Below are 15,432 nucleotides of genomic sequence, written 5' to 3'. Positions count from 1 at the left end.
CTGTTTTTGTGACTAGCATGCACACCCACAAATCATAGATGATATATTTTCTTAGAAAAGTTACTGACTTTGTGTTTTCTATCTCACAGAGTGAATCGCGTGAAAGCTCACCTGTTGCTGTCAGACTCAAAAGAACAAAGGTAAAACCCTGATACAATGACTATTAGCATTGTTTGTGTATCATGGCTTATGATATAGATATCAACAGGCGGACATGTTTACGCAAGGCATCATTTGTCCCAGACTCAATGAAGAGAGGTCCTAACTAAGGTCCTCTTTCTTTATGTTTGTTGGATAAACATATTTCATGCCCAATTCTTAAGAACAATAGAATTCAACATGACGAGGTTTGGCTGTTTTTGTAACTAGCATGCACACCCACAAACCATAGATGATGTATTTTGTTAAAATAGTTACTGACTTTGTGTTTTCTTTTCTATCTCACAGAGTGAATCGCGTGAAAGCTCACCTGTCGCTAGCAGACTCAGAGAAACAAAGGTAAAACCTTGATGACTGTTAGCACTGTTTGGGTTTCATGGCAGACATGTTTATGCAAGGCATTATTTGTCTCGGACCCTGTGAAGAGAAGTCCTCACTAAGGTCCTCTTTGGTTTATCATAATCATAAAGCCCTAAGGAGAGCCATTTGTTGTCTGTTTATATTAACAGAGAAACTCTTCTGAATCCTCATATGAATCTGGCACACGCAGAAGAACAAAGGTTTGATCCAGACACCTTTAATCCACAATATATTCATCAATCTTAGATATTCACATTTAATCCAGAGTTGGACTTTAAAACATGAGACTGTCATGACATATTTGAGATTTTACTGTAATCCTCCTCCTTATTTCACAGGCTAGGAAAAAGCTGGTTTCCTCCAGCTCTGGTTAGTTTAATAATAACCCATAACCATATTACCAGATGATAATTTTTTTATTTAAACAGAAATTATTTCAGTATTTACTATATTTCAGTATATAAGTCTGCATGTATTATTGTCTATATGATTGTGTATTTGTTATAGAATCAGAAGGAAGAGACAGTGTCCACTATGAGAACAATGACATCAACAACAACAGTGAAGATGATGATGATGATGAAATTGACATTACCATGTTTCAAAGTCCAACCCTACCTGTTACCTGCGGCTCTGTCACTGGCACTCTTTACAAAAAACGCTTTGCTAAAGGTGTGTTTCATATGTAACATAATGTTTATGACATTCTTACTGAAGATATCTGAGGACAAGCTGTTTAGACAAAAATATCAAAAATGAACTGGAAATCCCCACAGAGTTTCTATGTTGTGCTGTGATGTAATTTTCCCAGGACACTGTGGGAAATGCATAAGGACTGAGGATTTATGGCTAACACCTGAGGATTTCCTCAGACTGGGCAAACAAGATGGGATATGGAGGAAAGACATTGTGGCTCATAAAACAACGCTCGGAAAACTTTTAATGGTAGGCTACAAACAGTCATTGTAAAGAGTAATAAAAAAACAGAAAAAGAGAAATTCGCACCCCTTTGAAAGAATTGTAAGGGGCCGTTCACATGTTGCGCCTAAAAACGCATGGAAAATGCTAGGCATGTAGGTTCTTGTCAGCGCTTGCGGCATTCTGAAAATTAGAAATGTTTTTAACTCGAAAAAAACGTGTCGCTTCCATTATAAGCACGTATACTGCGCGCCTGCATTTGAAATAACGAACTTGAGCGTGCAAAAGACGCAATATGTGAATCAACCCTAAAAAGCTTATAACCTATGTGTAACATTTATGTAACTCTTATTGGTGAATTTTCATCTGGTTTCCAGAGAAGAGTTTTGGAACTTCATGCAGTCAACTGTGATTGTAATGTCTGTGAAGAACTCAATCAAACCGTAAGCCAGTACTCATAACAACTCAACACATCTTAGCAGACTAGTTGAACAGTTAATATAGACTGTGACAAAGTTTGTTGAAGAGTTGTTTATAACTCTGTCTGTCAAATTCATTTTAATTCTGATAAATTATGAATAATTGGACCTACAGAATGATGACGACTGTTACGTCTGTGACTCTTACGAAGAGGTTGTGTGCTGTGATGAGTGTCCACGAGCTTTTCATCCACAATGTCACCTACCAGCTGCTGTGGACATCGACTCTGGGTGAGAGAGAGAGAGCGAGAGAGAGAGAGAGAGAGAGAGAGAGAGAGAGAGAGAGAGAGAGATAGAGAGAGAGAGAGAATCTTTGTTATCTTTAGACAGACTAAAGAAATGTGTAATATATTATTGTGTTTTGTCTGCTGTGAACAGAATCCAATGGAGCTGTACATTTTGTATGATGAAAACATTTAAGGGATCGAATCAAAAGACACGACAGGAGGTTTTAAACAGTCCACTTTCGCAGTACAAACTGGTACATTCATACAAACACACACAAGCTAAAGCACTTTACAAACAAATAAAGATAAAGTCAAGCCAAAACAAATATAAGAAACAAATATTACTCCTACTGTAGCTCGCATTAGCAACCCAAATGTTGTGGCATTGATAGGGGACACACCTACTGTAGGCCTACTGATAAAATGTATAGCTTGTATGCATTCACAGTGTTTGTGTGTTTGTTTTCTCAGCACTGCCAGTATTTGTTGTTATATCTGCTGCACGAGTGGACTGCTGAGCCCTGCACCAAAGTAAATCACTTAAACATTCATTCATTTGTGTTGAGTGGTTGTGTTGCAGTTTAATTTATGTTTATCAAGTTTGATTTATATTTGCACTGCTGCGGTTTTCAGGTTTTAGATAAAGAGAGTAAATGTAAAGCAGATGGCATCAGGCTGAATTTACAGAATGACAATTACCAAACAGTGGGCGAGTTTGTCAAAGATATTGAAAACATTTTTCAACACGGCAACTCCAAAAGGGTGAGTTTTACAGGATTTTATATGTAAATGAAGTCCTAACCTTTTGCATTTAAAATGTACTGCATACTTTTATATTTTAATATACGTTTTGTTTTCTCTGTAGGATAATGTCTTCAACAGAATGGAGCATTTGTTTAAGAAGGAGTTTGTCACCATCTTTAAACTTCTATAACATTATGCATTAAACAAATCACTGTATTCAAAACAAAGCAAAAATAATGCTGAACTGTGTGTACAAAAATGACAGAAAAATAAAGAATGGTTAGGTTTTTACTAAATGATATTAGGCTTGCGCTTAGAGACTTTAATTATTTGGCTACATTCACACAACCAAGTCTCAAAATGTATTTTAAATTCACCTGTCAAATGGAGAAAGAAAAGGCGTTGGCAAAAGTTTCTAAAATAAAATCCTAAAACTGTTGATGATTGTTGAACATAAGTTTTAAATGCTTATTTATTTTCCTAAAACACTTTTCTGTAAGTAGGCAATGGTGAAAAAAACAATTACAAGTACAATTTTATAAGTAAGGGATAATGAATGGCCAGGCATAATGAATAGGCAGCCAATTGTAAATAAGGTCCGACAGTCTTGTATCCCAAAGCATTAGCCAAAATATTTTACATAAAACAATCCCTTAAACATTTTTGTCATGACCTGGTCTCTCCATTTCTTGTCTTATCCGAGTTGTGAGAGATTAGGTTGTGACAGTACGTGTCTGCCCTGAGAGAGTTGTGTGACATGCCCTTCCGCTGTCCACGTTTCTCTCAGGGTTCGTGTATTGTTTCCCGCTCCCTTATGTTTGATTAGCTCCAGGTGTTTGTTGTTAGATTTCCCTATTTAATACCCTTCTGTCCTTTCCTCCGTACGTTGGTATTATTCTCTGTTCCCTTCAAGTTCCGTGTCTTTATTCCTGTTCCTGGACTCATGTGTTAGGTTATGTAGTTTAGTGTTTTCAGTGTTAATGTTAGTTAGCTTAGTTCTTTTGTCTGTTATTGTAATGTTGTACCCCCTTGTGGGTGTTTTGGTTCTGTGTTTTTGCGTATATTAAAGTAATTCTTTATTTAAGTCTGCATTTGGGTTTTCCGATCGTGACAATTTTTCCTCTTCCAAACTTAAAATTTCCTTGATGTCCCTATCCTTACATGTGCAATCCTGTATCACAAATTATTTTCCGTGACACTGTCACGTTTTTCCACATTTTTACGTGACCGTATCACGCATTTCTGTTTACATGTCATTGTCACGTATTGGTTACTCAACTGCTTTTTAATATTTTCAAGGGTTAGATTTGGTGTTTGCATTAGGATGTCACTTTAAGTATTGGTTTATACAATTTTTTTCTGATTTACGTTATTTATATTTTCTGATTTTTAAACCATTGTCGCCTGGCGTTAGGGTTAGAGTTGGGTTTGGGTAAGGATGTCATTTTATGTAAATTTAACCCTAAACCGAAGCGACAATGGTAAGAAAATAGGACAAAACAGATGAGTAACCAATACCTGACAATGACATGTAAACAAAATTGCGTGATACGGTCACGTAAAATCGTGGAAAAATGCGACGGAAAATAATAAAAAATGTATGTGACTTTAAGTACGGAATGATACTGGGTTGATATGTGAAACCCAGTATGCATTGGTTTTTTAACGTGAAATTTGTTGTTCCCTGATATTTCTTTATTAAACTGCCAGATGCTTTCAAATCTTTTTTCTCTCACTGCTGTCGTTTGCTTTGTTATTGAGCGGATTGCCACGTAATTTACTTAAATAGCTCTCTAACACCCCACCTCAGAAGCCAGAAGATGCCTTCAGGGCGACAACTGAATCTGTAATAGACAGTAGCTTAGCTATTTCAAACTTTTTCACCAGTAATCGAACATCGAAAAAGAACTTCGGCGTGAATAAATTAACTTCTTGGCATAAACAATTTACCTTTTTCTTAATAACTTAATAATAACTAAATCATTTGCCTTCTAACATAAAAATATTTGTATCTGTCGGCACCCATAGCCCCGTGTAGTGGTTAGTGCGGCGACATGTAGCACCAGTGTCCTCACGGCGACCCGAGTTCAATTCCCGTCTCTGAGGTCCTTTGCTGATCCCGCTCCCCTATCTCCACCCAACACTTTCCTGTCTACACTCCACTATACTGTCTAAATAAAGGCCAAGAAGCCTAAAAAAATATTAAAAATGAAAAGATTTGTATCTTGCTTACTTTGAAAGATAATTTTACTATGCATTTAGCACATTAACTTCTAACAATTGTTAAACTTATTTGGGCACTTCATATATCATTAAGGATAAATCACCTCATTTTCTTCTCACTTTTATAAGTTGCCTCTGCTAAATGCTTAAATGTATGTAAATGTAGTAAAATCCAATAATTAAACGAAACATATTTACATTGTTGTCTTTTGTAGGTACAAACAACACTGTTTTTTGCATGTTCTTGTAGTGTACAGAATCCAAGTTTTTCAAGACAAGCAAAAACATATGCCATTATTGAAGTTATGTCTTTATGGCAGTGACAGTGGCGGTTCTACACGGAGGCCAAGGGTGGCCCGTGCCTCTGTAGACATGTCCCTGGCCACCCCTGTGGCCACCCCGTGCTGACCAAATAAAAAAGTATAAATTTATTTTGATTTTACACGCGAGCGCCAAAAGCGGAACTAATGCGACGCAACGTTCTACACGGGCAAATTAGAGCGGCGCACCCAACCACTAGCCGGGTGCTGCTCGGCGAGTGTCTCAATTCATTCCCAACCTCCCGATGTTGAGAATGTGTATGCAGGTTTGGGCACTGGTAAGGACTCTTGCTCACTTCACATTGGGACACTGTTCACTTGTTCTCCTGTGACGTTCACTTGTTCTCCTGTGACGTGGCTGCGTGTTGTGATCATTTACAGCTGTTACTCATCAACAACCGGCAAAACCAACATCTCGCTAACTTTTTAAAGTTTACACATTGTAAAAAGCGCTGTAATTATGCTCTTACATATACGTGCATTAAATTGGAGCAATATAATTAAATGTTACATATAAAAATGTTTACAATTTAAAAATAAATATTATTTTAAATGTTGATTAGATTGTGGTCCCTAACTGTCTAGCAATGTGTATTTATATGTAAACTAAAACAAACGTTTGTCTTTATAAAAGTTTGCATTTCATAAAGTTTATTGAGTAGGCTTGCATGCTTTTCGGTTGGGGGGCTTTAGAAAAGAGCCCAGCTCCCCTTTTGCACCTGCACTCACTCTTGTATTAAATAAAAAAGTATATGATTGTAAAGTAAAATAAAGTTTACGGGGTAGTTTCCCGGAAAGGGACTAGTCCTAGACTAAAATAAATGTAAGAGCTGTCCAAACTGAAAACAACTTGCAATGCCATATCTTAAAATACAGCTTTGTTTTGCTTCAAAATGCACACAAGTAATGTATAATGTATGTTAAAACTAGTTATATTTCCTAATTAAACTAAGGCCTAGTCCTATCTTAAACTAATTCCTGTAACCACCCCTATAATCTTTAAATATAATTTCTTGCCATTTTTTATGTGCCCCTCTGGTAAAATACTGGTCCCTCCTTGGCCCCCCTAGTGAAATTTGTCTAGAACCGCCACTGGGCAGTGAGTTTATCTTGGTGTCAGCAAAACAATGGTCTTATTTTCTGCCTTGCAGCAGGTGTGGAGATGTGACGTAAAAGCAGGAATTCGGAAAATTTGAGTACATTTGTTTGTCATTCATAATGCGCTTAACGTCTGAAACCAACCAGTCTAACATGATTTGGTCTGTAAGCGAAAGGCAGAGATTTATTTTTATTGCATACGTGGCTGTAATAAGAAGACAGGTATATATGCACTGAGGGGCTTTAATTTAATATTGTTAAAGGACTAGTTCTGCTTTTCGTGTCATAGTTAAGTTCATAAAAGGCATAGCTTTGGTGCTTTTCAACAGGAGGATACAATGTTTCTGAAGTAATTATATATTTATTGTGATGTGAGCAGCAAAAGGGGAACAATTAAACCTTTGCATGATGGGTGAGTACAACTCAAAATGTATTTTAATTATTATCTTTAAATAAAAAAAAAAATCATTAAATACACTAAATTGTGTATATGTTGGCCATGCAGACAAATTAGTTTATCTGGCAGAAAAATCTATGAGGTTTGTTCATAGTTTCTTTCCCTCAAATCCAAATTATGAAGATGGTAGGGAAACACATTCTCAAGAACCAGAAACTGGCGAAAGCAAAATGAAGAGTACTGAATCAATTCAAGAGAGTAAGTACATTTACATCCAAGTCTGCATTATTTTTTTATATTTGTTATTAGAGAAAATCTTATACAATTGTTAAAAATCACAGAATTCTTTGGGGTCCAGCAACTTCTTTGCTTTAAAAAAAAATATTAATCTTGTTTTTTTGTAAATATTGTGTTCATAAATATAAGTGCAATATAAAAAGCAGCAATTATGGGCAAAAGATGTCAGAAAAGTTAATCTACAGGTCATATTTTTTTATCACAATCATCTTAAAACTTACAAGCAGATTTATTTATTTTTTACTTTAGATAAGTGGGTAGAACTGTCCCATGACCACTTACTATTGCATTAGAGTGCTGCACATATGTAGGCCAAAACCCAGAAACATATAAACTTAAGTGAGGTAAGCTGACCCGACCTGACCCAAACCAAACCGTGGGGTACTATGCGATGGAAAAGCACTATTAGTATAGCACACCCGTTTCCAATACTGAATCAGTGGGATATTTAAACAGGTTTTTTGGTTTCATTTTTTATTCTATGACAAAACAACACTCCAGTAATACCTCAATTGTGAAGTCTTTAGGCGTCTTGAAAAATGTGGTTGCTAACAGGGTGTGGAGATTCATTCATAGTTTCTTATGAGGGATCATGCTTTAAATGCTTAGTAATGGTTACGTTGAGGTCGAGTGACTATGGTATTGTCAAGCATTTATTACTATAATTTAATTGATTTTCTTGCTTTACATTAGATGATAGGAAAACACATACTGAAGGACCAGAACCTAAAGAAAGGAAAAGGAAGAGTGACGAATCAGTTCAAGATAGTAAGTACAATTACTCTATGTTATTTAATATTTGTTATGAGAGAAAGGATTACATATTTATAAAAAAATTAAAAAACATTTCTGTTGATTGTATTTAGGCTTCAAATGGATGTATGTGGACAGTATCACAAACTGTTGTTGATCACATACTGTAGCTTATTTTTGTCGATAATCCAAAAGTTTTTAGAAAAATATAATATATCCCTTCTTTGTCAATGAAACCAGTGTAATGCTAACTTCCAGACACGTCTACAAAAATACATCATCCGTGCAGCACTTCCCAGTTAGCATGTAGTAATCGGTCCGTGCTCGGCTGCCCCGCGGCGCCTGTGGCTCAGACTCGGTATCAGAATTTGTTAACTGGGCGGAGTGTGGCCCGCATCTCACTCTGGCACATGCAGTTTTGTCACGACTGTAAACAAATGACAGCTTTTTTGCAAACTGGTATGAAGAGCATGTTACAATTTCATCATGATTTAGCATCACTGAAATGAAGACTCTCCCCTTACCATGCAGTTCTGTGAGAAGCAATAAATGCTAAACTCTAGTAGAACATGCTTGTCTCATAAAAAATATTTTCTCACATTTATGTAAATAATTTAATCACTTATGATGTCATTTATAAATGACATCACTTAGCTGTAATTCAAACAGTCTTTGTGAATTGTCATCTCATCTTTCATTGTTTCTTTAATTTTTGTTCCAGAAAACTTTAAAAAACAAAGAAAGGAGTCAATAGGTAAGTGCAATCTAAAATTAGAATCATTTAAATTTATAATGCAATTTATTATTAAGTTAGGTGAATAGTGTGTGCACGCGGCAGGCAAACATTGGGTTGGGCACAAGCCACCCCGTAACCTGTGTTCTCTAGCTTTAGCTCTTTAAACACGATCAATAGTCCATTCACTACACAAAATAGGATAATATATCCAAAATCAAAAATATCCTATAGTAAGATGTTGCACAAAAAACAGTGGCGGCTCGTGACTACTCATCCGAGGGGCGCAAATTCAAAATAAGTGTTCGGAGCGTCATGTGTGTTGCTTGTTTTTTCAAAATATGTGTTTGTTGCGTCATGTGAACCATGTGCATCATGTGTTTTGTAAAAATAAGTGCATGCTGCACAACTGTTTATGATAAAAGAGACGCTCATGTTCACAAAATACACGCAAGACTCTCCCTTAACAGTAAACTCTGATTTCACATGAGATTATGCGAGTATCAGGCAAGCGCAAGCGTCCATTTTGTCATAAACCCTTTAGACGCGTCTGCAGCAGGCACTTATTTTGCCAAGACAAGTGATGCACACAGGATCACTCGACGCGCCAAACACATATTTTGAAATTACGAACCACACACATCACTGGCTACATACATATTGTGACGAACTTCGCATCGTGCACCCTCGATTAAAGAAGTCACCGGCCGCCACTGACAATAAATTATCCAATCTTTGTTATTATTTGTAATCTAAAATATTTCAGTTTTTAGCATTCTTCCTCTATTTTTTGTATCCTTGTATCTATCATGTCTAGCTCTGGGACAAGAATCCAGTCAATCCGAAGACAATGCCAAGATCACAGAGGAAAACATCAAGCAGCTTTTCAGTAGACTCAATCTTAATCTTAAGTGCAAACTTCAATCACAAGACTTTTTGCAGGTAACATCACTGGTGTTGCAGAGACATGAACCTTGTGTGGAGAGGAACTTGGTACAAACCTTCATACAACAACTCCTAATGATGGATTACAGAGCAAGATACACTCAAATAAAAGAAAGAAAACATGAGCTGAACAATCACAGGACATCAGTTTTAGATACAAGAGAAAGTGATGCTTTTGATGACATTTTCGGGAGTAAAATCCATCCTCTTCATCCAATGGACATTCAGATGGCAGTGTTTCTCCATGCAGATTATTTTCTTCGTCAGCTCATAGTAACCAAACTGTCACAGTGTCAGTATGCTGTTCCTCTGCTTGTGCCCAATCCTTTCTACCAAAAGATTGAGTTTCCATTATGGACCTTCCGACAAATCAAGAAGAGTTGGAAGTTATATGAGAAGAATGAAAGCAAAAGTCAGGCAATCTACAAGGCAGAGACGCCTATGGTTGCATTTTTCAGGTTGTCAGAAGTTTCTACATCCAAATCTCAAATCATGAACAGTTTGATCAATGAACGGCATGAGACTTTCTTTCACAGGCACTGCAGTGGAAGCAGCAAATCTTGTGTGCTGATGGACGGAGTTGTTGAGATCGCCTGGTATTGCCCGTCTGGAGAGAAGACGGATAAATTCACAGATTGTGTTGCGTTCTGTAATCTTCATGGTGATGCACAAGCTCATGAGACACAGATAAATATCCTCACTGAAGAGTCCTCCATAAATGTTGTGATTTTGCCTCATCTGGATAGAAATCACAAAAGTATGACAATTGTGGAGGAGCTGTACAACAACTCAAAGCCACTTATCTGCCTTCTGACTGAAGACGAATCTGTTGTGACAGAGATGCGAGGAGGCAAATATAAAATCGGTTTAAAAGATAGAAATAAATTTGATGTGTCTGAAGAACTGAGAAGAACCATCAATGAATGCCTCTCAAAAACAATGTCCAAATTTAAACTTTCAGATATGGTCAAACACTCAGAAGTCAAAGTAGATGAGAATGATGAAGACTGCAAGAGGGCACATGAAATGGCAAAGCAGATGACAACATTACTAGAAAACAATGAACTCTCAAAAATTAAAGAAACATTTCTGCCATGTGCGGGGAAGTTATGGCACAATTGGTGTCAGAAGAACAAAGAATTACATCGACCTCAAGGAAACAACATTGAAATGCATAACAGCCAAAAACAAATGGAAATGTTTAAAATCAGAGAAAAGCAGAAAGAATCTGGTGTGACAACATTTATGAAGATGTTTATTGAAAAACTCAACTCCAGCAAAGATAATGAGAAGCTGTATTTCATCAGATGGCTTGGGTTCCTGCTGGATGAATATACATCAGAAGACCTCTCAGCACTTCATCATAAATATGATCAAAAATGGTCAAAAGTGTTGGATTTAAAAAAGGAACATGATAAATCTGAGCAATCAGAACAAATACAACTTGAGAAAATGTCAGAAAAACTCAATGAAACACAATTTGGCTTGGAACACTTACTGAGAGAGATTGGCCAGATATATGAATCACATGAATCTGTCAAGAAGGGTAAAGTAACAGGATATCAATTCAATGTTACTTCTCTCCCACGACTTGCCGCAGAGCTCATGGTTTCTGGATACCCGTTGGAGCTGATGGATGGTGATGCAGCTCATGTTCCTCTGATTTGGGTTAAAGCTGTTCTAGATGAGCTTATCAAGATACTAGGAGACCAGAGAGTCTTTGTCCTGTCTGTTTTGGGGATTCAGAGTACTGGCAAATCCACTTCGCTGAATGCCATGTTCGGATTGCAGTTTGCAGTCAGCGCTGGCAGGTGCACCAGAGGAGCCTTCATGCAGCTGGTCAAGGTGTCAGAAGAACTGAAAGAAGATTTAAATTTTGAATACCTTCTTATTGTTGATACTGAGGGGCTCAGTGCTCTTAAATTGGCTGGCACGTCAACAAGACATCACGATAATGAAGTGGCAACATTTGTGGTCGGTCTTGGTAATATGACCTTGATCAACATATTTGGTGAAAATCCAGCAGAGATGCAGGACATCCTTCAGATTGTTGTTCAAGCCTTTTTAAGGATGAAGAAGGTACGACTGACTCCAAGCTGCATGTTTGTGCATCAGAATGTTGGAGACGTCACAGCTGATGAGAAGAACATGAAAATACGCTTACAAGAGAAACTAGATGAGATGACTCAGTTAGCTGCTAAAGAAGAAGGTTGTGATGTTGAATGTTTCAGTGATGTCATTAAATTTGATATAAAGTCTGATGTGCGGTATTTTGCCCAACTCTGGGAGGGCAGCCCACCCATGGCTCCACCCAATCCACTCTACAGTGAAAATGTGCAGGAACTTAAGAAAGCTATACTCTCTCATGCTTCTGAATCTAATGGTGTAACACTGGCACAACTCAGAGATCGTATTGGTGATGTCTGGAATGCACTTTTGAATGAAAATTTCATTTTCAGCTTTAAGAATACTCTGGAGATTGCAGTGTACAGAGCATTAGAGGAAAAGTGTGCAAAATGGACCTGGAATCTCAGGAGTGCCATGCTGGATATTGAAGATAAACTGCATAACAGAATCAACAACAGGCAACTAGATAAAGTTGAAAGTATAGACCTGGAAAATGAAATGGCTAATACCACCAAAAAAGTCAACAACTGTGTTAAGTATTACTTTGAAGAACACAAAGAAAAGGACACACTGACTCGATGGAGATTACAATTTCATGAGAAAATCAAACACTTACAAGGGGAACTTGTAAGAGATGCGAAACAAAGGTTAGATGACATTATATACCAAAGAGATGCTCTTGAAAAACTGGTCGATAAGAAAACCTTGCATGAAAAAAAACTTATTGAGAAAACCAAAAAGCTTGCGTTCAGTCTTAAACAAAAACATCTTGATGAGAATGAGCTGAAGACAGAGTTTGATGAAGTGTGGGAGAAGTGGGTCTCTGAGCTGGCAGGGGATGTTCGCCCCTTTGAAGATATTAATATAGAGAATGATGTATTGACATTCCTGCATGAAATTTACGGAGAACCACTTGTGCGTGAAAGATTTACCCAATTCACCAACATAAATGAAATTCATGATTTCACCACTTATGTGAATTGTATCAAAAATTCGAATGGCTCCAAAGGATTAACACCATATGAACATGCATCAATAGAGCAATTGGTGCACAATATCATTCATCAAACTGAGAAACACGTTTGGTCAAAATCAGTTGCAAAGATGGGTTACAAAACAAGCTATATTCAAGAAATCGAACAACTTGTAAAAAAGACTATAAAAGGACATATGTGTAATTGCATAAATTATGAATTCAAGAAAGAGTTTACTGTGGATTTGATACTTTTTATGTGTAGAAAGGCAGGCATGATGTTTGAAGAACATCATCATCTCTACAAGGAGGCTAATGATCCATTGATTTATTTAGAGAAAAAGAAACCTGAATACTACAGCCTCTTTCAAGGTTTCTGCAGAGGTGCAACATCTGCCGCAATTTTTGGATCCTTGATTTCTACTAAACTGAAAGAACCCATTCTCCAGAGCGTTTACAACAAAACTGCATATGATCTCGCTGGAGAGATGCGGATGAATATTCCAGCTTTCCAAGGCAACAGATCCAACCTGGAGAAACACATTCTGAAAACCTTAGCAGAGGAGGAGGACGTTATCAAGTTCATCGAGTACATTCACTATCCCAGAGACCACATTGAAAATTTTATCAAAGCTCGAGTTAAGGAATACATAACAGGAGAGAATTCCTCAGCTCTTGCCATTATGAAAACGAACATTAGACACAAGGAGCAACGTGTTAATACAGCTGCTGAAACAGCAACAGATGAGGTCTTGAGTAAAAGAGGAGATGTAAATATGTGGCTGGAAGTTTTTTCATGCTGTTTGAAAGATGAGCTTGAATTCAATAAAGAACGTCTGACTGGTGACAGCTTTCAGGAAATCACTGACTTTGAACTTCTAGAAGAGGTTTTAAAGAAAGAACTTTGCCACATCACAGAAGACTTAAACAGAAGTTTAAAGAATGCATCTGATATCAACATGACAATGTTCAGGAAACAACCAGATGAGATTTTGATTGAGCATTTCTGTAAGTGCTGTTGGGTTGAATGTCCCTTCTGTGGAGTTGTCTGTGTTAACACAATTGAAGGCCATCCTGGAGATCATATTGCTCCCTTTCATCGAAACTGTGGGATGACAGGGATGATTTACAAAAAATCTGATAATCTAAGCTGCAGTGTCTGCACATCTGCAGTTGCCAGTAACCGTTTCTTTTTCCCATCTGATGATTCAGATGACAAAGTTCTATGGAGGGAGTATAGAACCGCAGGTTCTGAGTTCGCAAGCTGGTGCATCACACCTGATCTCTCAGAGCTGCCTTACTGGAAGTGGTTTGTGTGTCGATTTCAGAAGGATTTGGAATACTACTATGAAAAAACTTTCAAGGGCCAGATTCCAGATAATTGGAGATCCTTCACAAAAGAGGACGCTCTCGAAAGTTTGGATAAATACATATGCAATGAGAAGCTGGAAGAAATATGTTGCATATAGTAAATGTACCTAACAAGTCCATGTGCACACTTTTAATGAAACTTAAAATTAACATTAAAGTGCCCCTATATCTTCATTTAAAAGTTAATAGTCAAATACAAAAAAATACAGATTTTAGTATAGGCCTATAGGTTGAACTATGGAGAATGCTGGAAATGTAACTGTGAATTTTAAAGACAATATTTTGATACATGTATGTTTAATCTTTTAGGGTCTACTAATTTTGTGAACACATTTGACAAGGCACTGTAAATAAAGCATATCACCGAAGTTAACAATTTGCGTCAAGAGCCTTTACACTGAAATGTTTAAATATGCATATAAGCATGTTTTGGCTACTTAAGAAGAAATCTACAGATGAAGGTCAGTGGCAGGGCTTTGAACGAGAATTTTTCCCAATTGGTTCATTCCGAATATAAACAGTATTTTAACAACGGTTTTCGGTTCAACCCTTAAAATGACGTTCCTGAACCGGTAAGAACAAATAATAAAGTTCCCGAACCGGTTAATAACGTTCCATGTCAGCTGTCGGACATACAAATAAGTAGGCTGATCATTAGGACATTAAACTTTATTAAATTTATTTATATTAAAATTATGACTAAAATTATTAGTCTACATAATTTCCTTTAGCCTCTATCTTGTCATCGAACATTAAAAAAGGCGACATTATGTAAGCAACATAACTGTAATTCTGACATGCCTACATTTGTTGAGTGCACTTAAACACGCGCAAACACACAGACGGAGGATGAATTCCAAACGGCGCTTTGGGAAGAAGATGCAGCATAAACAGTCGCACATAAAGTGAAAATTACGTTGTTTTTCAGTACTTTATTCACCAAATGTATTTTAATGGACTACAGTATGAGACACAGTAGTGCAACTCTCTCTCAAGTTTACACATCAAGAGTTCTGATTTTTGAAGGGCGGAGTTAGACCGGACACATTCAACCGCATGTGCGTACAGAAAATTGCTCACTTTAGCGTCTTTTAGCTATAAAATAGTTTATGATCACTTAAGTGTGAACATTTGCAAGCCTTTGAAACACGTGCAAATTATCAACTTTCACCCTATTTAAATTTGCGTAATAATCGACGAATTGCATGCAAGCCGAACCGTGGGTCCTGATCTGTACGGCTCACGGATCAACTGTGATCCTTTTCACCACTGATTAGTAAAAAACAAACATCTTGAGAGACTGAGTAG

The 15,432-nt window shown here is 37.1% G+C and overlaps 2 protein-coding genes across 6 annotated transcripts in view; both read left to right on the top strand.

Moving 5' to 3' along the window:
* The window catches only part of sp100.4 (SP110 nuclear antigen, tandem duplicate 4), a 93,668-nt gene that overhangs the window by 3,167 nt on the left and 75,069 nt on the right, over positions 1–15,432 (top strand). For 2 of the 4 annotated variants that reach the window (XM_065252824.2, XM_073813867.1), the window contains 12 exons: positions 90–140; positions 448–498; positions 669–719; positions 858–888; positions 1,027–1,191; positions 1,331–1,464; positions 1,815–1,880; positions 2,032–2,147; positions 2,295–2,397; positions 2,615–2,674; positions 2,777–2,905; positions 3,009–3,326. The exons of 1 other annotated variant lie outside the window; for it this stretch is intronic. In XM_065252824.2, the coding sequence (XP_065108896.1) occupies positions 90–140; positions 448–498; positions 669–719; positions 858–888; positions 1,027–1,191; positions 1,331–1,464; positions 1,815–1,880; positions 2,032–2,147; positions 2,295–2,397; positions 2,615–2,674; positions 2,777–2,905; positions 3,009–3,077 (1,026 nt within the window). In that variant the 3' untranslated portion in view covers positions 3,078–3,326. Of the gene's footprint in view, positions 1–89; positions 141–447; positions 499–668; positions 720–857; positions 889–1,026; positions 1,192–1,330; positions 1,465–1,814; positions 1,881–2,031; positions 2,148–2,294; positions 2,398–2,614; positions 2,675–2,776; positions 2,906–3,008; positions 3,327–15,432 lie in introns of those variants that run through there. One more of the 4 variants, XM_073813866.1, reaches the window with a different exon arrangement.
* LOC135733976 (interferon-induced very large GTPase 1-like) lies at positions 6,532–14,511 on the top strand. 2 transcript variants are annotated; one of them, XM_065252818.2, is made up of 5 exons: positions 6,532–6,940; positions 7,109–7,183; positions 7,916–7,990; positions 8,697–8,729; positions 9,526–14,511. In XM_065252818.2, the coding sequence occupies exons 1-5, from the start codon at positions 6,934–6,936 to the stop codon at positions 14,220–14,222; spliced, it is 4,887 nt and encodes a 1,628-aa protein (XP_065108890.1). In that variant the 5' UTR covers positions 6,532–6,933; the 3' UTR covers positions 14,223–14,511. The 2 variants fall into 2 exon arrangements, with proteins under 2 accessions (XP_065108890.1, XP_073669966.1); XM_073813865.1 differs by lacking the exon at positions 6,532–6,940 and having other exon boundaries at positions 7,016–7,183.

This window comes from Paramisgurnus dabryanus, chromosome 3 (genome assembly GCF_030506205.2).
Source record: "Paramisgurnus dabryanus chromosome 3, PD_genome_1.1, whole genome shotgun sequence".
Lineage (NCBI taxonomy): Eukaryota > Metazoa > Chordata > Actinopteri > Cypriniformes > Cobitidae > Paramisgurnus > Paramisgurnus dabryanus.
Note: the sequence above shows the minus strand (reverse complement) of the source record. Positions and strands in the feature narration are given on the sequence as shown.